Raw genomic sequence first — 17,127 nt, forward strand, 5'->3', positions numbered from 1 at the left:
TCGCTATAAGCCTGCTCATCCAGTCACACCTTGCAACACATCCACATCCAGCTGCAGGGGACTAGACGTTGGGGCTTCTACACTACCTGGCCTATTCAAAGGGTACTGCGCTGTGCTCCGTGGTCTGTGAGCCGAAATCGCTACTCAGTAAGTTAGCAAGTGGGGGTGCCTTGCTGCTTCATCTCTGCGCTAGAGCTAGCAGCAAACCGCACTTGAATGTCTGGCCCTCACCCGCATGGCTGCCTGGCAGGCTTTATAAGCCACTCGATTTGAACTGACACCCTCATTCTAGTGTCATCGTCTCCCTCATCTCCCTCCCCAAAGCTCCCAACCACTGGCACACCCAAGAAATCAACATTGGCAACCTTTGCACCGATGACAGCTGTCCTGGTCCCACTGCTTGCGGCGCTGTGGGTCTTTTCCCCATCCAGCTTTGCGACGACCTCCAACGGCAGCGGCGAGATCAACGCGCTTCCCATTCCTGTCAAGTACACCACAGGCAGCAAGGCCGCCTGCCTCGCCGACTCATTCTCCATCCAGTTTGACTCGGACGTGCCCGCCGACCTGAGTGCCGCGTCGGACCGCGTCCTCGAGAGGATCAAGAAGAGCCAGCACACGTACCTCACCACTACCAGCGGAACCGAGTTCTTCCCCAGTCTCAAGTGCGAGAGCGAGGTCACCGAGCTGCGCCTCTCGCTCTCGTCCGACCACAGCCTGTCCATCTTCGACCTTGCCATCAAGCCCGTCGAGGAGCGCAAGGGGCTGGAGGACTACACCCTTACCATCCCCACGAGCGGTGCCGCGACTGCCACGGCATCCACCGCCCTGGGCCTCTTCCGTGCTATCACGACGTTTGAGAACCTCGTCTTCAAGATTGACTTTTCGCTTCCAAGCTCCCCCGGCGTCGCTGAGGGTGGCGACACGGCGTACCTTCCCTTTACGCCGTATCACATCGACGACGCGCCGGCTTTCCACTGGCGCTCAATCTTGCTCGACACCAGTCGCCACTTCTTCGCCAAACAGAGTCTGTTCAAGCTCCTGGACACGATGAGTGCCGTCAAGCTCAACGTCTTCCACTGGCACATTACCGACTCGCAGTCGTGGCCGCTGGCGCTAAACGAGCTGCCCGAGCTGGCTGCCAAGGGCGCCTACACGCCGCGCAAGACGTATAGCGAGCAGGACGTGGCCGAGATCATCCAGTTTGCGGGGGAACGCGGCATCGACGTGGTCATGGAGATTGACACGCCCGGACACACGACCGTCATTGGCAACTCGCACCCGGACATGATTGCGTGTAACACGCATAAACCATGGACGGGGTGGGCCAACGAGCCGCCCGCCGGCCAGCTGCGTTTCGCCGACCCGGCCGTGACGGCGTTCACGTCGCGTATCTTCTCTGCGGCGATCAAGCTCACCAAGAGCGCATACTTTGGCACTGGCGGCGACGAGTTGAATGAGCAGTGCATGGACGCCGACCAGCCGACACAGCGTGTCCTCAAGGCCAACGGGTGGACACTCAACGACGCCCTCAAGAACTTTACCGCCGAGACGCACGGTACGCTCCTCTCGGCCAAGCGCACGCCCATGGTCTGGCAGGAGATGGTGCTCGCCCACGGTGACCTGGAACTGGACAAGAACACGATCGTGGACGTGTGGATCTCGTCTGCGGACGTCGGGGCCGTCCTCGACAAGGGATTCAGGCTGGTCCACGCATCGTCAGACTACTTCTACCTCGTGAGTTGACCCCAGTCGACAGCGACCTTGATCTCTACCAAAGCTGTACAACCCTCTCTCTTCCCTTTGCCTTTCCTCCGGCGCTGACAAACCAGGACTGCGGCCAAGGCGGGTGGATCACCGAGAACGTCGGCTCCAACTCGTGGTGCGACCCCTTCAAGGCCTGGACGCGCATGTACTCGTTCAACCCGTACACCAACGTCACGGCCGTGCAGCGCCCACTCGTTCTCGGCGGCCAGGCGTCGCTGTGGTGCGAGCAGACGGACGAGACCAACTTTGAGACGGTCATGTGGCCGCGCGCGGCGGCCGTCGCCGAGCTGTGGTGGTCGGGCGGCAACGCCGACGGCACGTTTCCCCGTTCGGCGGTAGACGCCCTCCCGCGCATGCACGACATGCGGTACCGCCTTGTCGAGAAGGGCGTGCGTGCCGAGCCCCTCCAGCCAGAGTGGTGTGCCGTTCACCCCGGTCGCTGTGTACTTGGCGGGTAAGGCGTGTTGTAGGAAGTAGAATGTTGTACCCTTGTCTGTCCAGCCTGGAAAACTGAGGCTGTCGATGGCATGAGATAGGACACTGGTTGTCAGTGTCGTTGCGAGGAACCCGTGCATGAATCTGCGGCAGGTGCGGATGGATGACTCTGGATGATAGTGGGACAGTGAGACCGGGTTGAAGGAACGTGAGGGGTGGTGCGTGGCAGCGGTTGAGGCAACCACCAGCCATGCCCCATCCGTTGCTGAGTCAGTTATGATGTCCAGTGGTCAGCCAATGCATGTCCAGGGATACCGCTGAGGCATACCGTCCCAGACCAGCCGTGGATTGCTGCGAGATCACTGTTTCCTTCACGGCGCGGGCTGCTTGCTCAGCAAACGAAACTTGTACAGTGAAAATGCATCGTCTCGAGTCTATCCTTTCTTGAACCCTCCTCCTCCTTGCTGACTGAGATGGGTTAGCGCCGCAATCGCAAACACTTCAGCGGGAAAACACCCACTTGAGTTTCTTTCGTTCGTAGAATGCGTCTACGCGCGATGCTCCCAACTGCACAGGCGTTAGCGTGTTGTCCGTGCTCGTGGTCGGCGGCCCAACGACGCTACTCACGTTGATCACTCTGGGGCAGCCATCGCGGTCCTTCTCTAACCGCGTACCTGTAGAAGTTAGCGTACGAACTTCCCGCCTCAAGCTTTATTAACTCACATTCTGTGCAGTAGTAGGCGTCCGACACGGCTGGATGTTAGCTGTTGAGCCACAAGCAACAACTCACCTGTGGACGCGCAGACGATGCAGCGGTTCGCACCGTTACCGACTGGTCTGGTTAGGATATGTCTCATTCTCCTCGACACCAGATCTACTCACAAGAACACTCCTCGCAGATGTGGACGAGGGTCATGGGGCGCACATACGAGTCGCACACGGGGCTGAAGGTCAGCTTTCATGTCCCAAACAGGATTAGCTGCACTCACCACTTGCCGTCACACTTCTCGCACAAGCGGCCGATAGCTGCAATGTTAGCAATGACCTGTTGTGAACAGGGAGCTAGTTTCGCTAGGACCGACCAGCTCCCCACTGGCAATACTCACCCACGCCAGGCTGGCGACGACACATCAAGAGGTCTGTTTTGTCAGCACTTGAACCGGGCAGGTGATGTTTCCGAGGATTGCAGGGTGCGTACCGGTGTGATGCTTCGACTGAGAGTGTTAGCTTTACCTAGAACAGTTTCCTGGAACGCGAAGCTACTCACCATGGTGACTTGTCAGAACGTCGAAGAGTGGAGAAGGATGGATTGATGATGAACCAAAGTTGGTGTTGGGCGGCGAACAAGTAGCGCCGACCTCCACCCTCCCTGCGAAATACATCTCAAATGGACATTAGGCCTGTTTAGAACATGTATTTGTAATGGTCTATCCTAATGGGCCCTGGGTGTGCCAAGTCTTCCCCGCCGCGCCCGCCGCCTGTTGCCGTCGGGCCCTCGCCGTCCCTCTCGCCGGGGGGATCATCTCTCTCGCAGCCTCCATCTCATCATCTCACCACACCAACATTACACACCACTTGTTCTGCTTCGGCATCCCCGCACCCCCGACCCATCGTCATCGGGGGACGTATCCCCAGCCATCGCATCTACCGAGATCTTAACGAAACCCTTTTCCGGCGGCCGCCGTCGGCTGCCATTGATCCCATTGAATGGTTAAGTGGGGGGAACACGACGCAAATAAGTACGCGGAACGGTCCAGACGGCCAGGCCTCTCGATCGTCGCCGTACATGGCAAGTCGACGGCAATCGCACCCGCAGCAACAACCTACACCCAACACCACTGTGGGGACATTCCCTTGTCTCTCTCTCTCTCTCTTGCTCCGACCGTCTCGCTCCTGTCTACCACATGTCCACATAAATGTCGACACCACTCGCCATTGACACACAGTTTGGAGACGGGGAGGGCACCGGCGCCGCCGCTGGGCCCTCCACTCCTTCGGCATCGGGGTCCTCCCAAGACACAACAACGGGCATCGCACCACTGTCGGCGGCCCTGTCGCCCATTTCACCAAACAGAACCAGGCCGCGATCCGGGTCGCGTTCCCGGCCAGGCATGTCGAGCCGCTGCCTGTCCTACGAGGCCATCCAAGTCGCACCACCGATGGCTAGGGAGGAGACACCTGAACGAGTGGGAGTGGGTGCGGAGCACCTCCCCACGCTCCCGGAAGGGATCGACACCGCCCAGGGCCCCACCACCCTGCAAACTGGCAGAGGCAGTACACCAAGCGGTGTAAAGACGCCTCCACAGACCCCACTAGCGACCAGCTTTGCAGCCTCTGCCTTTCTTAACACGTCGCCAAATGGCAGCGGCACCTCTCCGCGTCGTAGTCGTGCCCACACTGTCTCGGTCACCATGCCATCGCGACTCCACCACACCGGGGCAAAACTATCGGTGCCTCCGAGGAGTTCTACTCACGACGTCGAGGCGCAACATGGGGGGCTCGACTCGGAGTTCTCGTCGCCCCGTAACAGCATCATCGTCACCGTGCCCGAGGCGCACGACACAGACGTCGCCGACCACCAGGGCCACCTCAACGACGACATGGTCGGTTTGCTGGACTGTGTAGATCCCGAGGTCGGAACCAGTACGTCACTTGCAACCCATCATGTTCATGTTTGGTACCCCTGGAGGCATTTTCTGACCCCATCCGCAGTGAACCACTTGCAGAACATCACAAACGGTATCATGGTGCCCAACATTCCCATGTTCTGGACTCGCAGGCCTAACATTACGATCCAGCATGAGGCGTCATACCAAGCCCTTCCGTGAGTCACTTCATGTGTGGCCCATCGCTATTGTCTCTGACCCCTCGTAGTGAATTGGCTGCAGATGGTAGCCAATCGCCTGCTTCACCCCACGCTGGCCGGGGACGCGCGTCGACCATGACCTCGTGGATCCCGTTGTACGGACGCAAGGCATCTGCACAGCAGCAAGACCTCCTGCCCACCACCACTGTTTCCGTGCCCACGCCCGAGCGAGTGCGGCGGGGGAGCGCCGAGTCGGCGCCGGGCGAGATGGAGCTGAACGAGATGATGGCGCTCAACAAGCTCGACGAAGAGCTGTCTGAGGAAGCCGACGAGGTCAGCAAAGAGCACGACCTGGACCGACACGTCAAGCACGTGCTTGAGCGCAAGCAAAAAGCCCGGCGTGCGCTACGTGGTCTGTGGGCATACCTCAAGACCCCCATGGGCGCGATCACTGCGATTTACGGCTTCCTCGTCGCGTTCTGGGGCGCGGCCATTGTGCTCTTCCTTCTTGGTTGGATCCCGACCAACTCGAAGAACACGCAGGATATCTGGGTCGAGATCAGTTCGCAGGTGACCAACGGTCTCTTCACGGTCACTGGTGTGGGACTCATCCCGTGGCGCGTAGTGGACACATACCGCATGAGTATCATCCACACACTCAAGATGCGTATCCGCCGCCGGAGGAAGCAGCGCGGTCTCCCGCCCATCGAGGACGAGGACGACATGCCCGACCCGCGCCTCGTCCCCGGTTACGAGCGCGTGCTCACCGACAAGGAGGAGAAGCAGCTCCAGTACCAACAGGAGAAGTTTGCCCAGAGCCAGACATGGTACCGCCCGCACGCGACGGCCACGCACCGCGCGTTCCCCATCACGCTGGCGCTGTGGAACACGATTCTGATGGACGGCAACTCGTTCTTCCAGTGTATCCTCTGCGGCTGCATGTGGGGCATGAGTGAGTACCCAGTACCGCCGCGAAAATGCCCAACCGCACTACATCTAGCTGACACCCCACGCAGACCGCCACCAGCGTCCGGCGTGGACGACGGGAACCCTCATCCCCTGCTCGTTCCTGTGCGGTATCGCCGCCGCCGTGCTGATCTGGCAGGGCGGCGTGCGGACCAAGAAGACCGTCGCCGTCGAGGCCAAGCTGCGCAAGGCGCTGGGCGTGGACGAAAAAGTGCCCGAGACAGTCAAGCGGCCGCGCCGCGCCACCGTGTCCGGTGCGCGTCCCGACATCAACGCTGGCGCGGGTGCGGGTGCGGGTGCGACCGTGAGCCCGCGTATCCGCCGGTCGACGGTGGGCGGCACGTCGCCTGCTCTGGACGTCAGTCCGCTCCCGACCGTCCCGGCGCACTTGCGCAAGGACCCCCATCCCGATTTCCTGCTTGCGGCGGTGGACGAGGAGGTCGAGGCCACGTCGCCGGCGCCGGCGCCAGCGCCAGTGCTGGCCGCCAAGCGCGGGAGTGTGTAAGCGGCGAGCGAGACGTGAGTGGCAGGCGGAGGAGGGTGTTGTTGTGGCTCCATGAGTAATGTGCCGGGATTGAGCGACGAGGGAGAGGAGGGAGAGGAGGGACGCTGTTTTGCTTTGTTTGTCTTGTCATTTGTCTCAAGCCCCATGGTGTCAGGAGGAGTTGGGACCGGGGCTGGGATGTAGAGTTTTTGCTATGCCAGTGTGCTTTTTTGAGCTGGACAGTCGTGCATGCACGACTGTCTTGGCGGGAGCGGAGGTCATCATGCGGCCAGCAAGATATAATCGACACAACAGGAGGTCCCACTATGTGGTCGACCGTGGGCAACCTGGCCCCCCCCTCTGCGGTGGCCGGAGCGGAGACGGGTCGACGGGCCAACGGTGCGGCTGTGGGACACCGAGAACAGCGAGGAACACGCACAGGGTAACGGCCGTCGCGCCCGGGGCGCCACTGGCGTCGGCGCCGCGGGGCGCGGGGGGATCGAACGCGCACCACACGGTGAGCCACAGAGTGGGTCTGGCGGTCTGTGGGCACATGTGGCGGCGCCACGGACCTGGAATGGACGCTCGGACCCACTCGTTTTAGTGTGTGTGTGTGATGTTTTCCCTTTGTGCTGCTCTGCTGTTCTGCGTCTGAACCACCTTTGCAGATGGAAAACGGACAGAGAACAAGGGAAAATCACCGGTCACCCGCGGCATGGCGCATGGCGTATGCAGGGGGCCAGCCGGGGCAGAGGGAAGGCGGCGAGGGAAGGCAAAGGGCAAAGGAAGGGCAAAGGAAGACGCAACAAATGTCGCGCGTCGTGTAACCCCAGCGCCGCGCGGTCTATTATTTGTGTCTGTTAGCGCCGGCAGCGCAGAGGAGGCGGACGGCGACGACGACGGCGCCGGCGACAATGACGCACAGACCGCTCTGCTCGTCGCAGGTTGCACTCCCCCCCCCCCCCCGCCCCTCCCCCCACCGTCTAGCGTGGACTCTTTTTTCCTCTCCCCAATATCCTCATGTCCTCACAATCTCATCTCGTACCTCCCTTTACTCTCTCACATTCCATACGCCGCCAGCCAGCCAGCCAGCCAGTCACTCCTCCTTCTCTCTCGCGCGACCTTTGTGCTGCTTCTCTCCCCGTCTCACATCCTTCGGTTCCTTGGACATAACGGTGAGTTCCAAGGGGGCCTGGCTGCGCATGGCGGCAATGGCTGATCGGAAAGGCGTGTGTGTCCAGCAGCCAACAGCAGCAGCAGCAGCAGCAGCAAGCAGGAGAGCTTGCCCGTCTCTGCCCGTCATCGCTGCCAGCGTAACCGGATCGCTGTCGCTGCCTGATCCCGTCCGTCGCCATCGTCTCACATGAACACCTCATCACATCCATCCGGTGCCGTCAACAACCATACACCAGACACCTACTGGGCAGACACGCACCGACAACGCACACTCCACACATCATCCAGCTTCCTCAACCTCCAAGAGGCCTCTGGCAGCCGTTCTTCCTCCCCACTCTCCGGCAACCGCTGGAGAAACTCTGCCGCGGCGCACAACATGTCGGCTGCCGTCGCCGCTGAGGGCAGCTACGACCCCAACCACTTTACCACTGTGCGCCCGCAGCAGTCGCAGCCGCAGAGACGTACGCCGATCGGCGCGTTGGTCAAGAACCTCTTTTGGACTCCGACCGCCGACAGCAAGGGCGACGAGCGATCGACGTCGTCGTTGTCGTCCCACCAACGACGGCCGCATGATCGCCCGCGCCCGGCCTCGTCGCTCGGACTCGGACTGCATGGGATGGAACCATCCTCGCGGGGCCCGGAACGACCAGCTCCTTCTTCCCAACGCGTTCAGTCCTTCCAAGTACATACCGCCATGATGCCTCCCGACTACTACAACAACGCCGTCCTCGCCTCGGCATTTGAGACGCCTGCGATTGCGGCAGCGCCACTGGCGCACCTCTTTGCTGCAGAAGCACCCGCACCACCCGCACCTGTCGTTCGCGAGCCCACTCCTCCCAAGCTCGACCAAGCCACTGGTAAGTTGTCTCTGCCCACCTTGTTCTTCCCTTCTCTCTCTATCTCTCTCCATCCATCAAGTCGTCTACTGCCGCCGCGCGGTGGATGGATACTCTCCCAATGGACAACCCCGGACCCACCCTGCTTGCATCCGTCGCCACCCAGGGATCAGACGCTGATACTGCCCTCCTAGCCCGCTTGATAGGTGTTCGGGACCGCGCAGACCTCTCGAATGAAGATGAACTCGACAGGGTGCTAGCCATCGAGAACAAGAGCAAGAAACTGTGAGTTTGTGTCTGCGTGTGTGTTGTTTGGGGCTCGCCATCAGCCAGTGGTGTCCCATCACTGGCCCCGTTTGATGGTTGATCGCCCATCACCCACTGTCCCATGAGAACATACACTGACGTCTGCAGAGACGGTGCGTTCCTGCATCCACCCCCGTACTGACCCCGAACAGCCAAGAGATGGGCAGCAGAAACGAGCCAAGCAGAGTTTATCATCCCAGAAGGTCTTGTCGGGCCGTACAAGCCGCCAGGTGAGCTACCTTTTGATGAAGATGTCCCATCAGCGACTGACTCTTGCCCCCCTCTCTCAGGCTCATTCATTGAGAAGACCCCACCCAGGCGACCCCCGATCACGATGGAGGACTATCACTGGAAGCTGGAAAAGAAGAAGTCGGACGGACGAAAACCCGTCATCAGCGAACTGCCGATGCCCAAGCACCCGTTTGCCGCCAAGCAGCGCGCACACTCGTACCTGGACGGCGCCGACGGGCAGCTTAGCGACCATATCAACGGTCAGGCGGGACTGAAGAGCTTCTTTGGGGACGGCGCCGAGATGGAGATTCCAGAACTGATGAGTCCGCGCCTGGATGGTCCTGCACCCAAGGTGAGTGCCGCGACTTCAAATGGTCATGACCACCTAACTGATGTGACGCAGGCGGCTACGGGCACCGATGTCGCGAGTTCTAGGCTGGACAAGGAGAGCCGGCGGTCGCGCAAGAAGGAGAAGAAGAAGGGGCGGACGTCGTCAACCACGACGCGCACCAAGGAGAGCGTCGACGGCGTCTTGTCACCGACCACGATGGTCCGCATGGAGTCTGCGCGGGCCGAGGCGCTGGCCAAGCTCGAGGCAAAGACGTCCCATCGCGAAGCGGCCATTGTCGAGTTGAACCCCAAGCACAACTCGACGTCGACCGAAGGTATCAATGGCTCGTCCACCCAGAACAAGACGGCAGCCAACACCGCCAAGGGATCCCGCCAGACGATGGAGACTATCCAGACGCAGTCGACGGCGTCGTTTGGTCACATCCTCCATGCCAACGGCGAGCCCCTCCCCATCAACCTCCAGGTCAACCCTCTGCCCAAGAACGGCAACATTGGCATTGGCGTGCCACCAGGCGCAACGGCTCCGCGCATGTTCCCGCGCCGCATGTCCAGCGCCAACATGCCCAACGACCGTGGCAACGCCTCGCCACTTCCCAACATTAGCGAGCGATCAGAGCACACCAAGCAGAGCATGTATTCGGACAACAGGCAGCCCTCTGAACGGGCGGGTCCTGGTTTGAGTGCCCATGTGTCGACAGAGACCGACGTGAGTGAACTTTTGTGATGAGACTGTTTCTCAGCTTACCACGACAACAGCGCGACGAGACACCAGGGCGGTCACCGGGTCTTCCGCCACTTCCGTTCCAAAAGCAACCTGAACCGAGCCTCGTCGACCTGCTCACGGCTGCCGGCGACACCTTCTTTGTCACTCAGGACGGCACAATCAAGATGGGCCAGCCCTTGCCGGCACTTTCGCAAGCCCTCGCTCAGGCGCGTGCTGTTACTCCGCGTGCCGCTACCCCACTTGCTCCCACGTCGTCCACTGTTGTGCCCGCGGTTGCGCAACAACCGTCTACCCTCCTCTCGCGGTCGGGCACCCAGCAGGGCACCAACGCGCTGTCTCCGCCTCCCCAATTACCGCGCCTGAATGCCACCCGGCAAGACAGCGGTGAGAGGGTCGCCACCACCGGGCCGGGCACCGAGTCCCTCGCCAACCCCGCCGCCAACGACACTTCCCTCGGTGACGACGAGCGCTCGCGCTCATCGGCCTCGACGTACAGGGCGTCTCCGGAGGAGTGGGCTCAGGACGTTGCCGAGCAGCAATCGGCAGCCTACTTTGACAAGTACGCGTCTACCCAAGCCCAAACAACGACGTATGCGCGCTCGGACGCGACTGACGAAGCGACAGTCCGCGCCTTCTCTCCCCCACAGCACTACTCGCAGTTTATGAACCAGACGGGCTTCCCCGCCGACTTGATCCACGACCCTGCACTGCACCAGATGTCGGGCGCGGTTCCCGGTGACCGTGGCTCCGTTGTCTCGCAGGCCGGCCAGACCGCTATCCAAGTGGACAACATGCTCGCCACGAGCCACTTCCACGATGAGCGCCTGTGCCAGTATCTCGACGCGGCCAAGCTCAACCTCATCGGGGAGGAGGCCAAAAAGGCGCTTATCCGCGCCGCGCGTGCTCGCATTATCGAGCTGCGTGACATGCAAGGCAAGGGCCTGCCCATTGGCCCTCACACCGCCCCGCTTGTCATTGACAAGAAGCGCCGGCAGAAGAGGGACGGCCAGCGACGCGTGTCCGACCGCTCGGACCCTCAATCGGGTGAGCGCAGGGCCACGCGCAAGGTGTCTGACCGTCATGGCTCGGGCCGCAAGGTCAGCGGCAAACACTCCAAGCCCAAGGACCTCGAGATCCAGCCACGCCGTACGGAGCGGTCTGTGCCCCAACCCCAACCACCGCATGTGGTTGTGGGCGAGGATGGTGACGAGGACACGGGCGACGACCTGGACTCGCACACAGGCAAAGCTATCGTCGAGCTCACCCGCCTGCTCTCGCACCTCATTCCCAAGGACAAGATTGCCACCAGTGGCGACCTGCGGGAACTGCTCGACGTCGAGCGGACGGGGCGCGTCAACCACCTGACGGACGAGATGCTCGATCGGATCGAGGACCACCTCTTTGAGCCCCTGCCCCGTACCCCCGTCGACCCGGTCGCACCCGGCGTCCAACTGCCACCGCTGCCAGGTATCCCGGGCCTCAATGCCATGTTCAGCAATCCGGGCGCCTACGCCCCCGCGATGGGTATGCCGGCGATGCCCTCGGTCCCCATGGGAGCGCCCTCCGCGCCGGTGTACAACTACTCACCCGACGTGCCCAACTCTGCCCAGGTGCCACTGTATTACAACAGCCAGCCGATGTACGCTCCTCAACCGCAATACGCCCAGCCAGCACAGACAGCCTCAACCCAGCCCCTTCAAAGCGGTTTCAACCCCACTTTGCCGGGTAGTAACTCGCAAGCCTATGCGTCACGAGACGTCCCAGCGACCACGCAGACTCGAGGGTCGCCTTCACAGGCGCCACTGACGCCGAGCGAGGCCGCACAGTCCATGAGCCGCATGCTCGACAGCTCGGTCCCCACCGACTTTGGCGAGGACCTCCAGGCCGGCCCCAACCCCACGGGAACGTACATCCCCGGCGCGATCCAGAGCTACACTGGCCTCCAGCTCGATGGGCGCTTCAAGCTGATTCTCAACAACCCGGACCCGCAGACGGAGACAAGCACTCTCCGCCACCCTTACGGCGATGTGACCGAGGGGTCGATCCACACACTACGCAGTGACGAGCGTCAGCGAAGCGCTACGGGTGAGATGACGCCGATGCAGCCTGCCACGACCCACGACGCGTGGGTGAACCGCCCCACGCGGTCTGCGAACAGTGGCGAGAACTGGGGGCCACGCATCGACGTGCTCTCCCCTACTACGCACGTACGGTCGCAGCACACCCCATCAACGCAGTGGCAGCCCGCACAAGCCGCCACTCAGGACGCGTCGCCGTCGCCCCCCGACTCGCTGAACCACTGGCATGTCAGCAACAATGCCTCGTTCGAGTCGGCGGCACCTCCCGACCTTAACCGCGACTTGCCCCCTCTCCCGGACTCGGTATACTCACAGAACCAGACCCAAAGCCAGAACCAGTACCAGCCGCGTCCCACGTCCGCACTGCGCCACTCGGTCAGCACTCAGGGTTACGAGGAGGAGGACAACGGGCACGAGTACATCACGCCCAACGATGTGCTCGGCGAATCGGACCCGTCCCTCATGTACCAGCTGGACAAGTACGACAACATGACCAACTCGCAGTCCTTGTCCCAGACGCAGCCGACCATCACTGCCGAGCACCACCGGCACTCGTCGTACAGCGGCAGCGTCAACACGGCCGACTATGTGCCCCCCTGGGACCTCGTGGCGCAGCGCTTGTACTCGTGGGCACTGGTGTGGGACGAGGAGCTGTTCCAGAACACGCTGCTGAACATTTCACTCGGGAAGCAGGTGGGTAACTTTCACACCGAGACGGAAGATTCTGACCCATGCCCCAGCTCGAAGCCTTCCCGCTCACCGTGTTCATGATGGTCACGTTCAAGCGTAACCTCCAAGTGCGCATGACCAAGACGCCGCCCCTGGCGTGCGACAAGCTCTTCGTCCCGCCCAACATTGCCGAGGCTATCAACGTCGCCGTCCACGCCGTGAGCTCATTCTCTCCTGTTCGAAGGGGACAAAGCTGACACGCCAGATGCTGTACGATGACGCCAAGCTTATGCTCATGGAGCTGTGGAAGTCGTTCGGATTCACCCAGCCGCCGCGCGTGATCATTTCCGTCGCCCAGCATGGGATTCAGGTGGGTACTGTTGCGCGGTGTCAGAGCTGACCCACGCAGAAGGGCGCGTGGCTCGCGAACCGCTACGACCTCACCACCCACCGGTGCACGTCCTACATTGTCACTCACGCAGGCATGCCCGAGCGCCCCAACATTGATGGCCGTGGGTACCCGTTGAAATATCCTCCCCCAGTCAACTGACACACACCCACAGGCACGTTCATGTGGTGGCACCCCATCAAGCGCGCGTGGCCCGAACGCAACATTCCCGACCCCAACGAGATGGCCCAGGTCCTCAAACCGTCCATCCTGCCCAAAGAGTTTGCAGAGGACGTGTCGCTGCGCGCGACCGTCATTGGGCGCAACTTGTTACTGGGCATCCACCCAGACCACGAGCACGACCGCGGCAAGCTCCGCGAACATATCTGGGAAGAAGTCAAGCGCCTGCTGCTCAAGAAGAAGATGGGCCAGCTCATCATCCGTTCGCCGCAAAAGCGCGTCACGCAGTAGCGTTTTAGCTGCACGTGCGTTTTGTTTTTAGTGATTCTATTTTTGTAGTATCTTGTTTTTCCTTCCGTCTAAACTCACGATCTTTCGCTCTATCTTGGACTCTCTCTCTCTCTCTCCTTACGTATCCCGTTGATATAGTGAACAATTCTGAATGACCGATGCATGCAGGTGTGTATTGTGTCTGTCGCTATGCCTAATAATTACCACCTTTTGTGTGTACATAGTGTCCCTATCAGTGTTCTCCGGGGCGCCGCCGCCACCACCACCACGGGTCCCTCCCCGCTCATCACATGGACATCTTCTCCGAGTGGCCGAGATGCGGCGTGTTGGCGCGACTGCGCTGTGCCAAGCCAATATCGCTCAGGTTGACGCGCGACGAGTTGCGCGACAGGACATGGTCCCCGCCCGGTCCCGCCGAGGGGGTGAGCACGCCGCTGCCGGTGCCGGCCGGGACGGTCCAGTTGGGGCCGAGGGTCGCGCTGCGCTCGGGCGTGGGGCGGGGCCACTCGTCGTCGCCGGACGAGTCGCGGGCGGACGGCAATACGGGGGTGGTGTTCACGCTCGAGTTGGCAGTGGCCGTGGTCGTGGCGGTCGCGTTCGACGCCGTAGCCGTGGCGGCTGCAGACGCCGTGGCCAGGCTGCCAAACATGCTCATGGGCGGGTCGTTCCATCCCGCTCCGCCGGCGCCGCCCGCGCCGTGCTGTGGGCCGAGGAAGGGGCTGTTCTGGGCCGAGTTGGTGCGTGGTCGAGGCGCGCGGCGCGGCGGGGAGCCGGGCGCGGGCGAGTGCTGGCCAATGTCCATCATGCTAAAGTTGCGCGCCGACGCGCTGTACACGGGCGTAGAGTATGCCGAGGTGGAGAAACCAGACGTCTCGCCGCCGCCGCGGGGCGACGACGGCTGGCTTTGCCAGCCCTGCGTGGGGGAGTAGCCGTTGGCCGAGAGGGGCATGCTGGCGTGTCGTTGCCGGCGGGGCAGGTCGAGCCCGCCAAAGGAGACGTTCCGGCGCAGCGCCTGGGTCACGCGCCGGCTCCACAGGCGCAGGCGCGACGCTGCAGCCGGTTGCCTGCGGCCGCCGTACAAGTCGCCCAAACGCTCGCCGCTCTCCTCGAACGCGTACGCGTCCGGCTCGCCCGTGAACGGGATGGGGATACCGAGGATGGTGGCCGAGCGGCCTGGCTTGCGTTTCCGGCCGGAGCGGACGCCGCGCCTGCGCAGCGCAGCTGCAAGAAGCATCAGGACAGCGGCAGCGACCAGCACGTAGCCCCACATGGCGCGGTCGAGGTCGGCCATGGCCATGGACGGCCGCCATGCCCGCTGGGGCACGGCGCCCACGGCCTTGCTCGCCTCAATGACGACCTTGCCGAGCGTCCATGAGATGGCCGTCTCGCCCACCTCGTCCATGGACTGGAAGTGGGGCTTGTCATACAGGCCCTTTTCGCGAGCACGCTGCTCGGCCTCGGCATTGGTCTCGCCCTTTTTGCCGCCCGTGAGCGTGTCGTTTCCGCCAGCGTCGCCCAGGCGCGGGATACCGATGCCCTCGTGCAAAACATTGGAGATCCAGGCGCCCTTGAAGCACTGCATCTGCAGTCGGGAGACTTCCACCTGGTGGGTCAGCGGTGCTGCATAGACGATCTCAAACCCACCTCTGTGCCATGCCAGCCTTCGCCCGCCTTGAACTTGGCCTCGAGCTGCGTCCAGTCTTGCGCGCAGAACTCGTTCATGCCACGCTCCCATTCAGCCCAGTCCCACACGCCGCCGAGACCCAGCACCTGTTGAGCAGTGTACCAGTACTCGGAGATGCCGATGAATCCACGCTGGTCCTTGCGCGCAAAGTCAATGTGCGGTGTGGGGATGCCGCCAAAGAGACAGTGCTGGGCCGGGCACTGAGCGTCGGTTGCGAGGAGCGGCTTGAGGGCGCGCAGGCACTGGGCAAAGTTACCCGCACCGATAAAGTCGGGGTGCTTGGACGGGTCCGGTGATGGGAGGACGAGACCGACGGGGAGACAGGCGTCGACGATGCGGTCTTCGGCCGCGTCGACGTCTGGGTCGCGGCTCAATGTCCACTCCTTGACCGCTGCCTCGATGTAGCTCTCGCGCACTCGGTTGGTGCCAAACCCAAGCCAGCTCGCAGCAAACACGGGCCATTGGACCACCTCGCCTGAAAGAAGGCGGAGGCTCACGCTGCCAAGGTCTGCGGCGGGGTATCGTGAGTGCGCCAGTTCCTCTGGCGACGGGCTGAACGCGAGCTGCGTGCTCGCGCCGCCCATGTCGAGGAAGCCAAACGTCGGCGAGTGGTGGTTAATGTCAACAGGAGTGAGGCCGTCGTTCTTGCCTGGGTGCGCTGGACGGGCGATAGACGCCAAGGGAAGGAGGTGGTCGTGGTCAGACTGGCCGTCCTTGTGTTGCAGTTCCGGAGCGTGTCCAAAGCCGTCCATGAGGTAGTTGACAGCAACCCAGCCCCATATACCTTCCTCCTCGCCCGAAATGATGCGCACGCTGTCGCCACATGGTCCAGCGGGGCCGGCCTCGTCGAGGGTGAATGGATAGTCGCGCCGGAGGGTCTCGCATGTCGCTCCCAAGACGGCCGCCTTGGCGTCATCCGACAACAGTCGCATGCCTGCCGTAGCAAGCACGTAGATCGGCGTGGTCTTGTGCTGTGATGGCGGTATATGTTCCAGCGCATGTGCCATTAATGGCGCAAGGTAGCCTGGGATATCTTCTGGCGAGATTGTTGATATTCCTGCAAGTTGTCAGTGAATGGTCAAACCCACTGCTGCCTTCCAGCTGACACCTCAGCGGCAGGTCGTGCCCAGCTGGTGCTTGCCTCTCCTCAGGACACTCACCTGGCTCAACGCGCTTGACCCAGTCGTCTCCTTCCACACCTTTGCCTACACGCGCGAGGCGGCGAAGTGCTCGGAGCTCCATCTCTTCCACCGAGGCCTTGCCCTTGCCTTTCAGGCTGTCCCACCACCACCACGAGTTCGAGCTCTCTGCGCGCCCAGACCCGTCCGCGAGACCCGCAGCGCGAGCTTCGCGGACCTCGGTGAGGATCTCAGCTCGCTCAAGGCCTGGGTCGCGCCAGCTGTAGATCTGCAGGCGCGAGCCCGACGAGCCGGCATCGACGACGAGGGCATAGTGCGTCGTCCCCGTCGAGATTGAGGGGGCCATCGTGGGTGCGAGGCGTGGTGGAAGGGTACTGAGCTACAGAACCGTGTCTGTGAGCTACGTGCAGTACGCTGTCGGTATGGGTCCGGGGTGCGCTTGGAGGGTGCGCTTGGAGGGTGCGCTTGGAGGGACGGCGCGGACAAGATATTGGAGAAGGGTGGGGGGTGGGGGAGGGGAGGGGTGGGGTCGAAGTCGCTGGCGATAAGCGGGAGCGCAGGCCGCCAGGGATGGATATGTATGCGTCGAACTCAGCACGTGTATAGAGCCATGAGGGAG

General features: G+C 62.1%; 5 protein-coding genes across 5 annotated transcripts; 3 read left to right on the top strand and 2 right to left on the bottom strand.

Annotated features, from left to right (window-relative positions):
* Positions 1 to 375: 375 nt before the first annotated feature.
* Positions 376 to 2,222, top strand: NAG2 (N-acetyl-glucosamine-6-phosphate deacetylase; the record flags this gene model as incomplete). Its single annotated transcript, XM_028618615.1, has 2 exons — positions 376 to 1,734; positions 1,830 to 2,222. The coding sequence occupies 2 exons, from the start codon at positions 376 to 378 to the stop codon at positions 2,220 to 2,222; spliced, it is 1,752 nt and encodes a 583-aa protein (XP_028472982.1).
* Positions 2,223 to 2,633: 411 nt separating this feature from the next.
* Positions 2,634 to 3,469, bottom strand: INI1 (Pre-mRNA-splicing factor ini1; the record flags this gene model as incomplete). Its single annotated transcript, XM_028618616.1, has 10 exons — positions 2,634 to 2,667; positions 2,720 to 2,766; positions 2,827 to 2,873; positions 2,923 to 2,952; positions 2,990 to 3,031; positions 3,082 to 3,143; positions 3,189 to 3,225; positions 3,306 to 3,338; positions 3,398 to 3,413; positions 3,467 to 3,469. 10 exons carry the CDS (start codon positions 3,467 to 3,469, stop codon positions 2,634 to 2,636), a joined length of 351 nt encoding a protein of 116 aa, XP_028472983.1.
* A 1,141-nt stretch (positions 3,470 to 4,610) lies between these two features.
* Positions 4,611 to 6,476, top strand: EHS24_002897 (uncharacterized protein; the record flags this gene model as incomplete). The annotated part of the gene is made up of 4 exons (XM_028618617.1): positions 4,611 to 4,842; positions 4,912 to 5,023; positions 5,074 to 5,957; positions 6,022 to 6,476. 4 exons carry the CDS (start codon positions 4,611 to 4,613, stop codon positions 6,474 to 6,476), a joined length of 1,683 nt encoding a protein of 560 aa, XP_028472984.1.
* A 1,531-nt stretch (positions 6,477 to 8,007) lies between these two features.
* EHS24_002898 (uncharacterized protein) lies at positions 8,008 to 13,685 on the top strand (the record flags this gene model as incomplete). The annotated part of the gene is made up of 10 exons (XM_028618618.1): positions 8,008 to 8,488; positions 8,662 to 8,752; positions 8,933 to 9,003; positions 9,064 to 9,356; positions 9,408 to 10,061; positions 10,112 to 12,850; positions 12,898 to 13,044; positions 13,092 to 13,196; positions 13,236 to 13,338; positions 13,390 to 13,685. The coding sequence occupies 10 exons, from the start codon at positions 8,008 to 8,010 to the stop codon at positions 13,683 to 13,685; spliced, it is 4,980 nt and encodes a 1,659-aa protein (XP_028472985.1).
* Positions 13,686 to 13,971: 286 nt separating this feature from the next.
* On the bottom strand, positions 13,972 to 16,854 carry YND1 (Golgi apyrase; the record flags this gene model as incomplete). Its single annotated transcript, XM_028618619.1, has 3 exons — positions 13,972 to 15,288; positions 15,330 to 16,426; positions 16,530 to 16,854. 3 exons carry the CDS (start codon positions 16,852 to 16,854, stop codon positions 13,972 to 13,974), a joined length of 2,739 nt encoding a protein of 912 aa, XP_028472986.1.
* Positions 16,855 to 17,127: the final 273 nt, after the last annotated feature.

This window comes from Apiotrichum porosum (assembly GCF_003942205.1).
Source record: "Apiotrichum porosum strain DSM 27194 chromosome Unknown scaffold_14, whole genome shotgun sequence".
NCBI lineage: Eukaryota > Fungi > Basidiomycota > Tremellomycetes > Trichosporonales > Trichosporonaceae > Apiotrichum > Apiotrichum porosum.